The 19531-nt window shown below is 31.3% G+C and overlaps 2 protein-coding genes across 3 annotated transcripts; both read left to right on the forward strand.

Annotated features, from left to right (window-relative positions):
- The first annotated feature begins 5148 nt into the window (after positions 1 to 5148).
- LOC108342311 (aldehyde oxidase GLOX) lies at positions 5149 to 7069 on the forward strand. The gene has a single exon (XM_017580069.2). It carries the CDS (start codon positions 5261 to 5263, stop codon positions 6923 to 6925), a length of 1665 nt encoding a protein of 554 aa, XP_017435558.1. The 5' UTR covers positions 5149 to 5260; the 3' UTR covers positions 6926 to 7069.
- Positions 7070 to 12912: 5843 nt separating this feature from the next.
- Positions 12913 to 16842, forward strand: LOC108343083 (protein BASIC PENTACYSTEINE6). 2 transcript variants are annotated; one of them, XM_052876058.1, is made up of 4 exons: positions 12913 to 13066; positions 14925 to 14968; positions 15130 to 15293; positions 15443 to 16842. In XM_052876058.1, exons 3-4 carry the CDS (start codon positions 15225 to 15227, stop codon positions 16385 to 16387), a joined length of 1014 nt encoding a protein of 337 aa, XP_052732018.1. In that variant the 5' UTR covers positions 12913 to 13066; positions 14925 to 14968; positions 15130 to 15224; the 3' UTR covers positions 16388 to 16842. The 2 variants fall into 2 exon arrangements, with proteins under 2 accessions (XP_052732018.1, XP_052732019.1); XM_052876059.1 differs by lacking the exon at positions 12913 to 13066 and adding an exon at positions 14358 to 14382.
- Positions 16843 to 19531: the final 2689 nt, after the last annotated feature.

The following is a 19531-nucleotide window of genomic DNA, read 5'->3' on the forward strand; positions in this document are numbered from 1 at the left end:
CATAATTTGAAAAGTGGGTTTATTTTAACAAAGTGGCATTTTCTTTATGTTTTAAATCTTATTTAAGAGTTCTTTAACCTCTCGTTTCTTTTAAAAGTACAATTTGTTATCTTGTTCAATTGAGTTTTAACATTTTAAAACCAAACTATCAAGAGTTTAAAAAGTATTTGATGCAATATAAATTATTTGCCATAAATATAAATATTCTTTGTATATTGAAAATTAGTTATTTAATGTGTATTATTAATTATAATATAACTTATTTAGTAAAAGATAATAATTTATTACAAATTTTAATTATGAAGAATAAACATTTATTCTATGAAGTACACGTATACTAAACTACTAGTTACTAATATTTTAGTTATTACAATATGTTCCATACGACTAAAACAGTAAAATGACAATAGATAAATGCTTTTAAGCACTCAAATTACATTATAATTACAATTCATACTGTCATCTTAAAAAAAAAGAAAACTCTTCAAGAAAAGTATTGTGTATTGTGAAACCTAAATTGAAAGTGGAAGAATAATAAAGGGAGCGTGAAGAAAAGTATGGCAATAGTCTCATGCTTTCTGTTAAAAAAATATAAAAAAATGCAGCTAAATTAAAGTGCATTGTATTGTTTAAACAAATGCTAGCTAGTACAGATTATAGAACTTAGTGACGAAGGAATGCATAAAACTATATAATTTTATGGATTAAGCAGATACAACATATAAAATTTCCACCCAATTACGAAAAGTAAATTGATCAACTGCTGTGAAAAATCAATAATCAAAGTTAGTTAACGTAACAAGATTTATAAAAAAAAATGTAAATTGAAGGAAAATTTGCAAAAAAATATATTATATGAGACTTGCAAAACCTTTTGTATTGGGCTTGTCCTGACCAGCAAAGCAAAATGTGACACTTCACAAGGTAGTGCTGTAGCATATACATGCGTGAGAAATTTAGTTCAAATGCATCAATGCCATTTAATATTGTATGGTCGTTTTCATCCTTCAAATATAGGAATCTATTTGTGTTTCTTTTCTACATGTGCAACTAACTTCAAAAATAAACTTTTTAATTGTTACACATAAATTGTTATCACTTTAGTTTCTAAACATATATTACTTTTCTTAATTAAGTAGCCTTCTTAATTAGAAATCGTCATTTTTTAATCTCTCTCCATTATCTATGAAATCATTTCTTTATTACTTTTCTAACATTTTCTATAGTCTCTATTAGACACCAATAGATTTGTATATACATATTTTTCTTAACTTTTAACAAGAAAACCAGTCAATTCTTTTGAAGTAATTAAAGAGATTAAAACATATTTTTCTGAATAATTAAACCAATTATCATTTTTTAAAAGTAATTAAAGAGTTAAAAAATATATTTTGGAAATATTAACAATTAAGGTATTGCACTGTTGATTTTTAAATTCAATAGCTTTTTTGACGACATTTTGAATCTAAAATCTGTCTCCACTTATTCTCGAAGTCAAAACTACACTTATAAAGTATTAAATTCATTTAAGACAGATAAAATTTCATATACTTTGATTTAAGAATCAAATTATTGTCTGTGTGTATATGAAATGAATATTCATCAATATTCATGGTTTATATAATATCATGATGTCTCCACTTTTTAACAATTAATATCCATAACTCTTTTATAGTATTATTTTTAACTGAGACTAAAAATATTATTTATTTACAAGTATACAATAATGAATATTCATCCAACACATAATACAAGATAATCATAACAGTTGTTTGTTTTTTATATTATATGATTAATTATAATAACTTTAAAAATTATATTCAAAATATTTTTCATTTAATTAGAGGCATAAAAACATTATAAATAAGCAATTAAACCAGAATATTTAAAAAGTTAAAAGTTTGGAATGAAATAGTTGTTAACAAGTGATTTTTAAATCTAACTCAACTCCACACAAATTTTGTGTGATTGAGTTAGACTTAAAATCGACTTCTTAACATGAAATCAGGTTAGAGTTTGTCCTAACGATATTTATTGTTTATTGTATATTGTTTCATCTATTATCGGGTCGCTACCGGACTATTCATTAATGTTTAATCTCACACTCAATATGTATATACCTCGATATGAGGAATTTTTTTGAAAGTCTCACATCGATTAGAGATAAAACAAATTTAGAGTATATAAGTGGATGCAAATCTCACCTTACAAACCAATTTTTTGTGAAATTGAATAAGGTTTAAAGTTCTTCTTTTCTTTTTTGATTTGACTCTTGTTACTATGGGCTTGTAGCTGACCGATCGGGTAACTAGCAAAATAATGAAAAGGAACCGTGCGGTTGACATGTCACGCAAGCACAGTTTGACCACTCGGTCTTAACAATTGTGGAGCAAAGTTAAGGCATAATTAATGTGACAACGGCTATTGTTAAATAGTTAAGTTGTGCATTAATAACCATTAAGAGGTAAATTAATTGGTCAGATTCGTTTGGTTTAATTTTGAGGTAACAAAAGACTTAGAGAGAAAATTTCTGACTTGAGCATAAGAGTATCTTCTGCAGGTCACCCCATACACCGATCGGTCACACAGTACAAGAAGTCAGAAGAATGTTCGGCACAGTGGAGCATCACTCAGGCAACTTTCTCATCCCATTTCACATAAACAACTCTTATTAAGATATATATCAATATTATCAAAATATCCCATTTGACTCAAAATTAAGATACATGTCATTTGATTAGTTATATATATATATATATATATATATATATATATATATATATATATATATATATATATATATATATATTTATTGACCTAACGACATAATTTTAAATTTGAAATACTTTTAAAAAGATATTATATAATAATTTAATATTTTAAAAAACACATGTTTAACATAATTTAGTTTATTTTAAAATTATTTTTTGCTGGTATTAATAAGAAACTAGTACTCAAATGAGATTTATATTAAATTATTAATATTTTAATTAAATTTCTTATCTCATTTAAGTTTTTAAAGTACAAATTTTGTTTTTTTTCTCTTATTATTGTTATTTATATAATATATTATTGTATTAGGAAAAGATTTATGATTCCTTCATGATAGTATTGGGCTCTCTAGTATCCAATTCTTTTTTGTTTAATTGAGATTGACACTTCCTTCAAAAAAATAAAAATGTTATATTGGTTTTATATTAAAGTATGCAGTTTAATACTTTAAATTAATATCATCAAAGTAATTTATATTTACATGGTTTGAGACATGCAGGTATGAGTATATATATAAGAAATACGAGTTTTACATTTCCCATTCATTCTTAAGTTAAAATATATATTTTAATTCACTTAGTTCATAAATATTGTTACGACATCTTTGTAAGATTTTAAATATATATTTTATTAAATTATTTTAACATACCAATTTATTCTTCGCTCACTTTTTATTTTAATACAAATTATTAAAAATAAATGGAAATGATGTCATGATATTATTTAAGAAGGTAAGATAATATTTAAGAAGGTAAGCACGGGACAACTGTTATATGTAAAGATGTTACTAATCTGTATATGCATGGAATATTTTAAAAAAAATATTATTACTTTTTTAACAATATAAAATTTAAAAATATCTTTTAACCCATACATATATTATTGTCATCATTTATTAATTTTGGATACAATTTTGAAACAATTTTATTTAATAATGTAAACTTAACATAAATACATAAGTAAATTCATTATTCAAAGTGTTATACATTTATAAACATAGGATTAAATATGTTTATGATCTTTTAAATTTTAGTAAAAATTAAAATTAGTCCTTTTTAAACTTAACAAAATTAAGTTAAAATAATTAAATTCATATATTTATAAAATTAAAAGATAAATTGGACAATTTTTTTGAAAAAGAACTAATTTTCAATTTTGACTAAAAATTAAGGAACAAAAAACCTATAAATATATTATCATTACATTAATATTAATTTAATAATATACACTAATTAAATATTAAATTAATAATATACACTAATTAAATATTGAATTAAAAATATACACTAATTAAATATTATCTTAATTATCATGCTCAATTCTATTTTATTTACATTTCGTCATTTTTTTCTTATATTAAAATTAGTTTATTTTAAATTTATCTTTAATGTTATAATAAGAAATTTAAAAGAGTAACTGTTTGTTGAAAATAATAATATTTGAAAATGGTGTGAATGAAGTTAGTTCAAGATGGCATAAAACCTGACATTAGCAAAGATTCGTATTGGAAACCTCATAAGCTTCAACAAACATCAAGAATGGCTTCATTGGCTTCTGGATTTTCTGCAAAACGCGGTTTATCAGTGTGTCGGATCATATTGTTATGTTCAATCAACTCTGAATTCTTCTTCATGGGGCCATTGTTTCTAGTTAGGAGTTTTGACTAATCAACCCCCAGCAATACCACTGTATGTCATTATTTTTGAAAGTTGATTTATTTATATTAATAAGATTAAATTATTAATTTTTAAAAAAATGAGAATTTCACTGAGTTATTTTTATGGCAAACTATACCATTCACGAGAAATAAAATTTATATTTTTATATGTAGCATAATCTCTTTTTACAATGATTCAAAATTCAACATGCTCAGACATTAAAATATCTTAATAAGGCGTAAAGTAAAATATTTCTGGCAGGTTTCAGGGAGGATGAGGTGAACTAGAAAAGTGAAATTAATTACAATTAGTTCGATTAGACAAGATATAGAGAATGCTATTACCATCATTAATCAAATCTGTAAATTTCATCCTTTAAACTTAATCAACATGCATTTTTAAATATCTTACAAAACAATCATTCTTAGAAAACATTTAAAAATATTCAGATTTTTATAAAAACAATTAATGGAGAAACATTACAGGTATTAATTAAAATTATCTGAATTAAAAAATGTTAACGACTACTTTTCAAATAAAAAATAAATTATACAAGTATATATAGACAACGATGTGTTTATTTGTTTTTGAAAATTTAAGGTGTATTAATAAACCTTACACGATGCACCAAAATAAGAGTGTTGTGAAACATAATACCCTTGCCAGTTTGAATACTGGAAATGAATGCATAGTGCACGCATATATAGAAGAGAGCAGTGCTGCAAATGCAGCAGTATTTAAGGACTACCATTGCATGCAACCACACTCATTGCACCTCAGCTTCAAAGCATTAACTCAAATACCACCTTCCAACAACACGTTCTGCTGTAATGGCTACACATTACCTTCTTCTTCTACCTACCATCTTCTTCCACCTTCTTCTGCTGTTCTCCCTTACCCTTCCCTTCCCCTCCCAAGCTACCAATGCCCAATGGCAGATACTCCAAAAATCCATAGGCATCGTCGCTATGCACATGCAGCTCCTCAACAATGACCGTGTCATCATCTTCGACCGCACTGACTTCGGCTTTTCCAACCTCACTCTCCCCAACGGCGTCTGTCGCCACGATCACTCAGAAATGGTTACCAAAACAGACTGCACCGCTCACTCCATCGAATACGACGTCGCATCCAACACCTTCCGCGCCCTCTTCGTCCAAACAGACGTCTGGTGCTCCTCCGCCAGCGCCGTCGCCGACGGTAGCCTCATCCAAACCGGCGGGTACAACGACGGCGAACGCAAAATAAGGTCCTTCACTCCATGCGAAACAGGTGAGGACTGTGAGTGGCAAGAAACCAACAACGCCCTCGCAGTAAGAAGATGGTACTCCACCAATCACTATTTGCCAGATGGACGACAAATTATAATCGGAGGGAGAAGACAATTCAACTACGAGTTTCATCCTAAGCGAAAAACAGAAGAGAATAACAAACCCTACGAGTTACCGTTTTTGCTTCAGACTCATGATAAGGGTGGGGAAAATAATCTTTATCCGTTTGTTGTTTTAAACGTGGACGGAAATCTTTTTATTTTCGCCAACAACCGTGCGATTTTGTTTGATTACCAGAACGACGTCGTTGTGAGAACGTACCCCGAGATACCCGGGGGAGACCCTAGGTGTTATCCTAGTACCGGTTCAGCGGTGTTGCTACCACTGAAGAATTTGGAAGCGGCGAGGGTGGAAGCTGAGGTTTTGGTCTGCGGTGGGGCCCGCAGAGGGGCTTTTCAGCTTGTGTCCAAGGGTGTTTTCTCCAAAGCGATGGATTCTTGCGCGCGGATTAAGATCACGGATCCCAATGCCACGTGGGTGGTGGAGACCATGCCAATGGGGCGGGTGATGAATGACATGGTCATGCTCCCCAACCGCGACGTTTTGATCATAAACGGAGCTCAATCTGGAACAGCGGGGTGGGGGAATGCAGAGAATCCGGCTCTTCAACCGGTTATTTATAGAACCAACGGTTCGGGTGGGTCGCGGTTCGTGTTGCAACCCGCTTCGGATATTCCGAGGATGTATCATTCGACGGCCGTTCTGGTTCGTGATGGAAGAGTGATCGTAGGTGGGAGCAATCCTCACGAGAAATACGTGTTCTCTAATGTGTCATATCCTACGGAGTTGAGTTTGGAAGCTTTTTCTCCTTACTATCTGGACTCTCAGTTTGGGGCTGTACGTCCCATTATTGTAGAGCCTTGTTCTTACGTGAAGTTGATGTATGGCGAGAAATTGAAGATGAGTATTAAGGTGAATGGAACCCTGGTGCCTGAGTTATTGTCCGTGTCGATGTTAGCGCCGCCTTTTAACACGCACTCTTTTTCCATGAGTCAGAGGTTGTTGGTGTTGTCGATGGGTGAAGTTAAGGTGAGAGGAAATTCAAGTTGTGAATTTGAGGTGACGGCGCCAGGTTCAGCTGTTCTTGCACCACCCACGTTTTATATGCTATTTGTGGTTCATGGAGACATTCCCAGCGAGGGAATTTGGATCCAGATGCAATGATTTCTTCTTTCTTTTTTCTAGCTACTGAGAATAATTCATTCTGCCTCACCGATTGTGTAATTTAGTTTCAATTTGTTTGAAAATCATTATTTTTGTTTATCTTTGAGAAATGGATGAAATTCGTGTTTGTAATATGAAAGAATGTCCATGAGGTTTGTTTGAAATTATAGCTTAAAAAGTTTCAAATCTTCTTTTAACATTTTTTATAATTATTTTAAATTGGTAAAATAAAATAACTGCACCTAACTATGTAACGTAGCCTAAGATTGTGTGTAATTTTTTTTATTAAATAAGGTAATCAAAAGTGAAAAATAAACTCGATAAAAAACCTTTTGGTTGATTATGGTTTTAAAGTGATAATGTATCAATCAAAATAAAAACATATGTAAGCAGATAAAAATAAAAACTAAATTCTTACATGATATCTAGACCGAAGGGTTAGCATCCAACCGATCGATTTATCTACTGTAGTAGCGCTCGTCAATTTTTTTGTAGCAGCGCTCGTCAACTCTCCTGTCTTGTCAACAAAACCAAGTTAAATGATGTTGGGCCACAACGCTCGTCATCCAGGTCAAACCAGGTTAAAAGGTGTTGGATCACAATTGGGCCATCATTTGAGTTATTGAACTAATAATCCAGCAGAAGATAAAATAATCAAGGATATTTAATTAAAGATATTCATAAAGTTGTTTATGAGCAACCGACCGAATTTTAAGGTAAATCTGTTTAAGGTAAGTCTGTTTATATTTTATTAGGCTTGTGATAACCTATACATACAGAGCCAAGGCTAAAAGCCAAGTACGTTCTACTCACACTCAACTCGTACTCATATTCTCAAATACTCAAATAGTGATAATCATTCACTAAACATTCAATTAAGAGCCAAAACTCTTCAAATCACACGTCTAACTTGAGCGTTGGAGTGCCTTTTGCAAGTACCTCCCCCCTCTACTGGTGAAGGAGAGCAAACGGTGCGAACCAAAGGAGCGCGAACAACCCATCGAAGGACGAGCGTGCGGTTTATATTGCAGGAAAGCGAGCGACAAAGTCATCCAAAAGCGGCAAAGTCACGTCAGAAATATTTATTAGGGGTCCAATGACGTACTCACCACTTAGCCAAATATGGCATCAAGTGCTCAACCGTACAACAGCTCGACCATTCGACCTCAGTGGTATTCAGCCGTTCGGCTTCACAGGTGACAGGACCATGTAGACCACTCGGCCAAGAGAAGTGCAAGAACCGAGAGGTAAATCCCTTTCGCCAGAAAGTTGAAGTCAAAGACCGAGAGGTAAATCCCTCTCGCCAGAAAGTTGAAGTCAAAGACTGAGAAGTAAATCCCTCTCGGTCGAGAGGTAAATCCCTCTCGCTAGAAAGTTCAAGACAAAGACCAAGAGGTAAATCCCTCTCGGTCGAGAGGTAAATCCCTCTCGTCAACAATATGAAGTCAAAGACCGAGAGGTAAATCCCTCTCGCCAACAATCTGAAATCAGAGACCGAGAGGTAAATTCCTCTCGGCCGAGAGGTAAACCCCTCTCGTCAGCTAGAAAGCTGATAACAAAGACCGAGAGATAAATCTCTCTCGGCCGAGAGGTAAATTCCTCTCAACCAGAAGGCTGAAAATAAAGACCAAGAGAAGATTGGCATGGCCCCTGCACAAGGACCACCACGTTGAACGTCACTCTGAAGTCCTATAGTTAACCCGTCCATAAAACCGAATGGTTAACTCGGACTTGGGGGGCATTATGTATAGTATGATATTTAGACCGAACGGTTAGCATCCGAGACCGATTGATCTATCTACTGTAGCAGCACTCGTCAACTCTCTTGTAGCAGCACTCGTCAACTCTCTTGTAGCAGCACTCGTCAACTCTCTTGTAGTAGCGCTCGTCAACTCTCTTGTAGCAGCGCTCATCAACAAAACCAAGTTAAATGATGTTAGGCCACAACGCTCGTCATCCAGGTCAAACCAGGTTAAAAGGTGTTGGACCACAATTAAGTCAACATTTGAGTTATTGGACTAATAATCCAGCAGAAGATAAAATAATAAGGGATATCTGATTAAAGATATTCATAAAGTTTTTTATGAGCAACCAACCAAATTTTAATGTAAATCTGTTTAAGGTAACTCTGTTTATATTTTATTAGGCTTGTGATAACCTATAAATAAGGGCCAAGGCTAAAAGCCAGGTATGTTCCACTTACGTTCAACTCACACTTCATGACACCCAAACATTCAATGGTGATAACCCTTCACTAAATACTCAACTAAGAACCAAGGTTCTTCAAATTCATGCCTAACTTGAGCGTCGGAGTATCTTTCGCAGGTACCTCCCCCTGGAGCAAGAAGGCAACCGAACGGTCAAGACTGACGTGACTGAACGACCTGGACGGAAGTCATCCGAACGACTTAAACAGAAGAAAGACAAACAGCTCAGACGATCTCAACTTTTGAAAGGAAGAAAGACACGTCAGAAAAGATTAGTCTCTCAATCCCCTAAAATCCTAGCGAAACATTACCCTTTTTTTCTATAAATAAATTTAAGTTCTATAAATTTTTAAGCAATTATGTTACTATAGTTTTTTTTTTTAAAATCTATTTAAGTATAACATGTCACGAAACATTTAAAGTTCCTTATAAAAATAAATTATATTTGAAAAAAAAATCTCAAACACATTCAAGAGATTATACCGTAGAGAAAATTTTAAATTAATAGAAAAAGAGAGTTGAAATTTTCAACATTAATTAAAAATACTTAATTTGATAAATTAAAAAGAAACATTAATGATTTATAAATTTTTAATAACTTGCAAAATCTGACAAATCTAAATTTTATTACTTCTTCTTAAATTTGAGAATAATCTGACTTATGATTAAAATTAATATAAAATAAAATTTAATTGATATTATTGGTAGTATTAATACTATTATTGTTAGTTTTAGTATTATTATTATTATTATTATTATTATCATGTCAATATTGTTATAGTAATAATAATAATAATAATAATTATTATTATTATTGATTTTATTATTCTAATTATTTTTATTAATATAATTATTGTTACTATTATTATTATTAATTATTTACAAGGTTTAATAATAATAATAATAATAATTATTAATTATTTTTCAATATTAATTTAACAATTAACATTAATAATGTTATTGTGTTGTTATTATTAATATTATTATTATTATTAATTATTCACAAGGTTGAATTATAATTATTAATTATTTTTCAATAGTTTAAATTCTACCGTTAACATCATTACTATTGATGATGATGTTATTATTATTATTATTATTATTATTATTATTATTATTATTATTATTATTATTATTATTATTATTATTAAAAAAGAAGTAGGACACATTGATGTAAAAGTTATGAATAAAGATGTATATTTTCTTTCTTAATCTCTTTATTTAACGAAGGAATAAAAATCTTAGGATCTTTCTTAAATCGATTTTCTCAAATCGGCTTGAATTCCTTGAAACAAAAATATGCACATTCTCTCTTCCTTGCGAAGAGTTCATCAGTTAACGCAAAAAGAAGATAAGAGTTTCATTTTAGATTTTAGATTTTAGATTATAGATTATATATATGATGACTTTATTGTTATTATTACGTCCCTATAAAATGTTATTACATAAAGAATGATTGTCATCACTGAAAACGATTGAGGCGAATTTGGAAGAACTGAAAGCATCGAAATTAGTTATATAATCCAAAAATTTAAAGATTAATAAAATTGTATTATTAATTAAATATTTTACATTGAAAGTTATTATTGTTGTTGTAGCAATGGTGATGATATTATAGAGAAGTAAATGAATATTCTTTACGGTAATTCAGATTAACAGATTTAAAGTATTATGATTTTATATTTAAATTTAACTATTTTTCTATATTTAATCACATTTTGTTTTAATCTTTTGCTAACCCGGTGTAGTTTTATCATTTTGCACAATTGAGAAACTAACTTTACAAATTGATGGTTGTACTTTTATAATTCTTTAAATAAACCCAAACACAGTAAGCCTAACACGAATAAGCTTTTACTTTGACTATTTACCTCATCTTTTACCTGTATCTCTTTTGTTCTATTAGCACTCACAAAAATCGGATATGAAAATTCTGTAAAAAAAAAAAAGAAAATGATCGGATTTTAAAATTTGATAAATTAAAAAAAACATGTAATGAGGTTTCAAATTTTGATAATTTAATTTCAAAATTTAATTTCTAAAAATCCAAAATCAAATTTTGAAATTTGACAAATTCAAAATTGATTACTAAATTTGATTTATGAAAATCCAAAATAAAATTTCAAAATTTCAGAAATTTCAGAAATGGATTTCCAAATCCAAAAAAGCACAACACTAGATTTCGAAATTTGAAAAACCCAAAGTCAAATTTCGAAATGCAATTCGTAAAAATCCAGATCAGAATTTCAAAATTCAGGTAAATTTTAAAACTAAATTTTGAAATCTTTGAAATACAAAAATTAGATTTCAAAATCCAATTTCTGAAAATGTAAAATTAGATTTTGAAATCCAGTAAAACCAGAATCAGATTTCAAAATCAGAGAAAATTCAGAACCGTATTTTGAAATTCATGAAAATACAGAACTAGATTTTGAAATATAAAAAAATCCAACACCAAATTTCAAAATCTAGTTTCTAAAAATTCAGAACTAGATTTTAAAATTCAGAACTAGATTTTAAAATCCAGAAAAATTAAAAATTGAATTTCGATATTCAAAAAAATCCACAATCAAGTTTTAAATTTTGAAATATTCAGAACTAGATTTTAAAATCCAAAAAATTAAAAAATTAAAGAAATTCTGAAACCAAATTTTGAAATCTATAACATACATATAATTGGTAGGGTTATAAAAGAAGAATGTGGGGTGCATAAAGAAAGCCCCAAGTGTTGACATGTATAATGAAAAACAGGAAAAGGGAAATTAGGCCACGCATGTTGTTGTAAAATGTTCAAAGGAACAGTCTTGCGCAAAACTTTCTGAAATGTAAGAAAACTGCTAAAACCAACTCATTGAAATATATTTTATTATGTATTTGAACTTTAGTTTTTATGGGGACACAAATATAAATAAAAACAAATAAATTTAAACTGAATAAGAAAATAGTTGACATGATTTTATTTTATTTTTTAATTTAAAAGTAATTCATTGTCTCAGAATAAATGTCTTATAAGAAGAAAAAACAAGTGTTATTTTATCTTTTCAATGTAATTATTTTTTTCATTTATACATCTAACAATACTATCCAAGCAAAAACATCTATAAATAAATGAATTACAATTAGATAAGTTTTTTAAATTGCTATTTTTTCATCTATTTATTACTTTACTTGATTTATACTTTGGGAAATATATTTAACTGTAGAGTACTGCGTAATATTATCAAATTTAGTTATTTAATACTTCTGTTTCAAAGTTAATTCCTCTTCTTTGAAGCATTACATGAGCAGTAATGGCGTCGTGGTGGCAAGCAAGAAGACCTGTGCCACTATCTTTACTTTCAACCAACCCAACCCAACAAATCACAACCCTAACGCACGTGCCCCGTGTCACACACCACACCAACACCATCATTCATCTCAATATCTTCCTTATATTTCTTTCCAAACACATCACAGATATAAATTACAGTGAATGGATGGATCAAAAACAATATTTTAAACAACTTTAACTATGAAAAGAATAATTTCTTTGTCCGTATTAATTATTTGGCAGCATGGTCGGTTTTAGCTTTCTTAAAGTCAAGATCAAAAAGGGTAAAAAAACTGAAAATAATTTGAAAAGGTTAAGGAAAAAAAAAACAATAATTATGCAGCGGTAAATAAATATGGATGTGCATCCAATTGGATGGTTGAAAGTGGAAAGACAGACAGGAACCGGTGACTTGATAATTCACGTATTTCATTTATTTATTTATTTTATTATTTTTTCTGCGTTATAAAGAAATGATAAAACCGAGAAAAAGAAGAGAAAATTGTAAGTGGAAGAAGAGAAAGTGGCATCGCATAGGTACAGATACAGACACAACCCGGTAAAAACCCCATCCTAGTGCCACACGATTTTCTCTTTCTTCCTCTCTTTCTCTCTCTGGCGGAGGTTAGGGTTTCTTTCTTCGTTCATTTTTTTCAGTGTTTACTTTAGTTCTGCTATTTATCGTTAATTTATCGCTGTTTTATCGTTCCGACCCAATCCACCTTCAATTTATCGCTTCGTTTTGTTTTTGACTTGCTTTGACTTTATTTTTCTCACCTTCGAGTATCCGAATCTTTGTGCATCCTCTTATTTTGGTTCTTCTCTTAAATATTTGCTCGCGTTCGCTGCAATTGCTTCTTCTAGATTTTATTTTTTTTGTCTATAGTTCTAGCCTTCCAGCTTTTAGTTCGGGTGTGACGTTTCGCTGTGTCGGAATCTGTTGTTGGTTCAAAATTTGGATCTTCAACCGCTTGAGATCCAGGAGCCGTGGCTTTTAAAAAATTGTACGGAAATGAGCTTCAGTTTTGTTATTTATTGACCCCTCCGGATATAAGGAGGGGTTGTGGTAATAGATTTAGCTCTACTTTTTTGCATAAGTTTCCTGAGAAGAAAATTAAAACCCAAAATTAGCTTTTACAGAAATTAAATGAGAGGCCTTTTATGAAAGGGTAAGCATCTAATTTGATTTTAGATATTTTTTATGATGGGTAGTTTATTTTAGTTAATTGGGCAAACTTCATTTATTTTACTTTTTTTTTTACATAAACATTTATTCAGAATTCTGTCTTAACAAGTACTGCTACTGGCCCATGGGAACAGCTAGTAACGAGTGTTTTGGGTAGTTTCTCTTTGATACTTAGATTTCATTTGGTCATGATATTCAGCTATATATACATTCACTGAATGTAGTCAGGAGGAATATAGTTTTGGGTAGTAAAAAGAATGTCATCCGCCTGGCTCTTAATTGATATTAAGTTATCCATCAGGTCATAAATGCGATAGTCTTTTTTAAAAAACTTGCAGTTTTTGCTGTACTTAATCGTATCCAAATATGAGTTCCTGAATGATCACTTCTTTACCTTATTTCCTTTTGCGGTATCTTCCACTGTAGTTTTCCATTTTTATTCAGTTTTCACGTTGCACTGGAGTGCTGGATTGTTTATAAAGAATTTTTTGTGTGGATCTTTGCTTGACTCGTATTAGATCAGGACGTTGTTATGTCTCCGTTACCCATGTTTATCTTAGACCTTTTAATTAACAATCAACACAGGATATTTTTGGATTTTGGATGAAAATTATTTTACGGTTCAGAACAGTGATTTTAAAACTTGCTTTTCTGTCAAATAATATTGGGTTTAGGAGTTTGGCCTTCCTGTCTTGAAAGTACTGCTCGAAGAGGAGGACCTTGATCATATGGTTGTCATCTTCCTGTCTTGAAAGTACTACAATCACACTAAGATTCTTTCTATCCACTCATTTTATCTCTTCCCTTGCCCCCAACATGCTTTAACTTTCTTCATTTGTTCTACCTTAATGTTTCTTTTCGGTTTCCATGGAAGCTCTAAAATAATAATAATAATGATGACTAATAACTTTGATATGATATTGTGCTAAATTCTGGAACTTCAGTATTTTTCTATTGTAATTGCTGTGGTAATTGCTTACATCGTGGCTACTATTGGTGTAGCTGTGGTAAGCCTGCTTACTACATCATTACCATGTCTGCCATTCATATCCAACTGTTCCATTATTTCCTTTTAAGGTTTTTGGAAACTTCTAACTGTCTTTTATGCTTAAATGCAAGTATTTTGATCATACATGAAGACCAATAGACTTCCCCTGCGTTGCTAAAGTTTCCCTGCACTATTTTTATCCCAGATTTTCGTGTAGCTGAATATTCAAGTCTTTTATAAAGCCGCAGTTGTTTGTAAGTTTCATTCATTATTGTTTGTGAACTTACCGAGTTTACATTCTTGTGTAGGTTTACTTTTGATCAAGTACCTGCTATCCCTATGTATAAGCATGGTAAGTATTTTAAATTTTGCGACATCCGTTCTTCATGGGAATTGTTGATAGAGTGATTCCTTCCTACCCAATTGCCTTCAACCTAAGAAAGAAGAGGACAAAACAGATACACGGACTATCTCAAGTTGCCAATATAAACTGAAAAATTCCTATGAATGCAGGATTTCTGGCATACTGTTGTTTGATCAAGCAGGTTCCGTATTGGTTGAGGAAGCCTAGACTCAATATTTAGTTATTGCAACCGGTTGTGTTTCTGATGGATGATGCTGGGCATCGTGAAAACGGTAGGCACAAAGCAGATCAATATAAATCTGCTCAAGGACAGGTATTAAAATACATTTATTTATGTTCATGTATAAATTCATCAACAAATTTACTATTCTATTTTGCACAAACAAACAATTGGTAACTGCAATGCGTTCTCTCTGTTAAGATGCTGACTTTGGTAATATTTATGTTGATGTTGCGTTGCAGTGGCTGATGCAACATCAGCCTTCCATGAAGCAGATCATGGCAATTATGGCCGAAAGAGATGCAGCCATCCAAGAAAGAAATCTGGCCATTTCTGAGAAGAAGGCAGCGTATGCTGAGCGTGACATGGCATTTCTGCAGCGGGATGCTGCAATTGCAGAACGAAATAATGCAATTTTGGAACGAGACAATGCAATTGCAACTCTTCAGTATCGAGAAACCTCGATAGGTAGTGGCAGTATGTCATCATGTCCTCCGGGATGCCAAATTTCACGTGGTGTCAAGCATATACATCATCCCCAGCAACAGGTACACCATATACCTAACATGGGTGATCCTTCTTACAGCACACGGGAAATGCACACAACCGATGCCCTCCCTGCAGCTCCCATCACTTCTGAGGCTGGGAAATCAAGGCGGGCCAAGCGGCCCAAGGAACCAAAGTCAACTTCACCTAATAAGAAGACTCCAAAAGCAGCAAAAAAAGTCAAAAAGGAGAGTGAAGACTTGAATAAGGTTATGTTTGGCAAAGCACATGAGTGGAAAAATGGTCAGGAAATGGTCAACGGAGGCGATGATCTTAACAAGCAGTTAGTAGTGTCTAAGGCTGATTGGAAAGGTCAAGACTTGGGATTGAACCAAGTGGCTTATGATGAGTCAACCATGCCAGCGCCTGTATGTTCTTGTACCGGTGTCCTGAAGCAGTGTTACAAATGGGGCAATGGAGGTTGGCAGTCTGCCTGTTGCACAACCACTCTGTCAATGTATCCACTTCCTGCAGTGCCAAACAAGAGGCATGCTCGTGTTGGAGGTCGGAAGATGAGTGGTAGCGCTTTCAACAAGCTGCTCAGTCGCCTTGCCGCAGAAGGTCACGATCTGTCAAACCCTGTTGACCTCAAAGACCATTGGGCCAAACACGGGACGAACCGATACATTACAATAAAATAGATGGTGAGAAATTGTTTCTGGAGCAGCATTGCATGATTAGAAACAGCTTTTAGTGATCAATTATGGATTATCGAGTCGAGCGAGGGAAATAATGTTAAGTGTAAAGGTTGTCTGGGAAAGCTTAATGGTTACAGTATGCCTGTACCTATATTTAGAATGCGTAATGGTGCTAGATGTTGGCTAAATGAAGGGGTTGAAGACATGACTAAGTAATCAGTCATCCTTACCATTTTTACGCATTTAGTCTCCTGAGATTTTCTGGTGGCACCCATGGCAAGTGTAAAATGTCTACATGGTGGATAAATAGTTGTTAGATAGTCTTGATTAATCCATGTAGCTCTTAAACCCGAATAATTGTAGACTCGTGCCCTCAGTCATCCTGGAAAACCCTTTCTGCGTTAGTATGTAAAATCGACTATGTATGTTAATTATATCCCTGTTTCACGTTTGAATCTTATCTATGACTACGAGTTTAGTTTTTATCGATGATTGTTACAGGAGGAAGCGAACATGGAGCAGACGGCTGACGTCTATTTGGGTTACCTGGCTCTCTTGACTTGATTAAGGAATGTATGGCATTGCCGGGTTTCACTTCCCAGTTTATTATGGTATTTTAAAATAATAATTTTTATCAACTTTAATATAGCACTTGTCAAATACATATACACGCCTCATATTCATGGAATCTTTATATACAAAACAAATGCTTTCATATTTTTCTCCATTTTAAAAATCTTCTGTGTAAAGTTTAGTTTGTAACTTTACACAATTTTCTCTTGAATGCTTATCTTATGTCTTCGCTTAAATTTTATTCAATTTAGATTACAAATTCTCAGCAGCTACAACATCAGCCAGGGATAACTATAAAACGATTGTTCTCGTCGTCCACAGTACTACTGTCTAGATTCCAAACTAAAATGCATTTGGGGTCTGTAGATGAAGGTGGAAGAATGAAAAAAGTTCTGATCAAGCTATTTGCATTTCAGCCAAACGAAAGACTTTCATCACTGGCCATAAAAAGGTAGACGTGGATTATCTCGTTCTTAATAAATGGGTGTCATCCATGAGAGTATAATAATAAACATACATTAAAAAAGAGGATCGCTTTCCAAACCAAGATTTGAGATTGGGATTAGATCTTCCTACTCAATGACGATTTATTACACCCAAATCAAAGTTTGGGCTCTCAAGAAATTGAAAGATTATATGGTGAATCGACTCTACTTGATTTAAGATTTTTTGAGCAATTATTACCAATAATCATGTTTTCCCTGAGTATATTACTACATCATTGGATAAGAATGTGTTATTTTCATATTCCACCGACTAGTCTATTAACAGTATGTGAAAATTTGAATCCTCACATTGTTTTGCACTAATGCTGTGTTTTTCATATTGTATTTATTGAGTGTGTTAACCCTTTGAGTTTGCATATAAAGATTCCATACATGTAATCTACTTTATTTGTAATCTTTTCCATCGATATGGTCACTTGGTATTTAATAAAAAACTGAGCAATCATTACCATTTACTTGATGAAGGGTTCCTATTAATATGGATCTGTGTATATTGTAATTAAAAGGGAATAGGGGCTCAGAAGATCATGTTGCCTACTTTAACCTTGTATGCATCTAAAATTTCCTATATGTCCTTCATTAGAGCGTTATAGATTTTGAAGTTAGTATTAGTAGTTTTAAATTTTTTGTCTAAATATTTGGTCACACATACATTTACATACAAAACTTTAAGATTAAGATGACTAAATATGTCATATTTATTTCATGTTTGACTTTGTTAAAAAATAGACTTTTAAGTTAATAAATGGTAGAATAGTGGATAGACTCTAATCTATTTCTTTGAATTTTAAATTAATTCAGTTTTATAAAATTAATTTGTAAGACGAAATTTGTATTTATTTATATACTTTAACATGATCTTATTAATGTAAAACTTTAAAAACATTTGTTTTTGACATTTTTTAATTACACTTTGAAATTAGAACGAAGCCAAGTTGTAGCATAATTTGACGAAAAATCTTTACAAATTTGATTTTATACAATCTTTGATCTTATATAAGTTTGAAATTACGTTTTAATTTATGTGGTTTTCAAGTGACGTAAATAATATATTTGGAAAAAATATGTTCTCATTTTACTATAACTAATACTTAAAAACTACCTATTAATCACACATTTGTATTATGATGTCAATTTTTGTAATCATGGAATCTATACTAAGACGAGGGTGTTAACTAACTGCAGTTTTAGAAAATACATCAAGCATGCAAAAGTAGTAAAATTAAAAAATTGAGTTTCACTTATTATTTTGTGGTTAATATCTGGATCATTGCGAACAAACAAAATTGTAATTTTAAAATTATTTATTTAAACTTTATCAATGACAAAAGAATTGAACACCTTATATGTATGTGTAAATATATAAAGAAATCAATGTATAATTGTCTACGCTATACTAATTAACAAGTTTCAATCTAATTGAATCATGTAATTTTTTTTCTTATTATACATACGTAAAAGCATTTGTTTACAAACACAGCCCAAATTGATGATATGCCTCAAAAGAAATTAATTGTATCATCGCTGAAAATAAAAAAACAAAATACATTTTCCGGTACCACTAAATATTTTTATCTCATAATCCATTATTAAATTTTTTATTAAGTACTTCATGTCTGTAAAATTTTAAATTAACTCAATTTTCAATATTAAACTGTAAACTTTTATTAGAAACAAATAACTATAAACTACACGATCATTTGTCTTGTATAGAAAAAACATAAGTAAGACCTTATTTGTTGCAATAAAAGCTAACATAATGTATAAAAAAAGAAAAAACTATTTGATCATCTTATTATTCAAAATTTTCAACATTTAGAATGAATGCTTCAAAAGATATATACTTATATTTATGTACTGCTATTTTATATATTAAAAATATAAGTAGACTTTAGATAAAAATATAAGTTAGTATATATGTTATTTTTGTCACAAGAGAAATGAACTGAAAAATGCAAGTATTTTTTGGAACAAACAAACCACAAGGAAACATAAAGGAAACCAGTAAAAAAAAAGCCAACAAACTCATTTTTGTTTCACTGTTTGATACCGTATTGAATAGGGAAGA

Source organism: Vigna angularis, chromosome 4, assembly GCF_016808095.1.
Source record: "Vigna angularis cultivar LongXiaoDou No.4 chromosome 4, ASM1680809v1, whole genome shotgun sequence".
Classification (NCBI taxonomy): domain Eukaryota; kingdom Viridiplantae; phylum Streptophyta; class Magnoliopsida; order Fabales; family Fabaceae; genus Vigna; species Vigna angularis.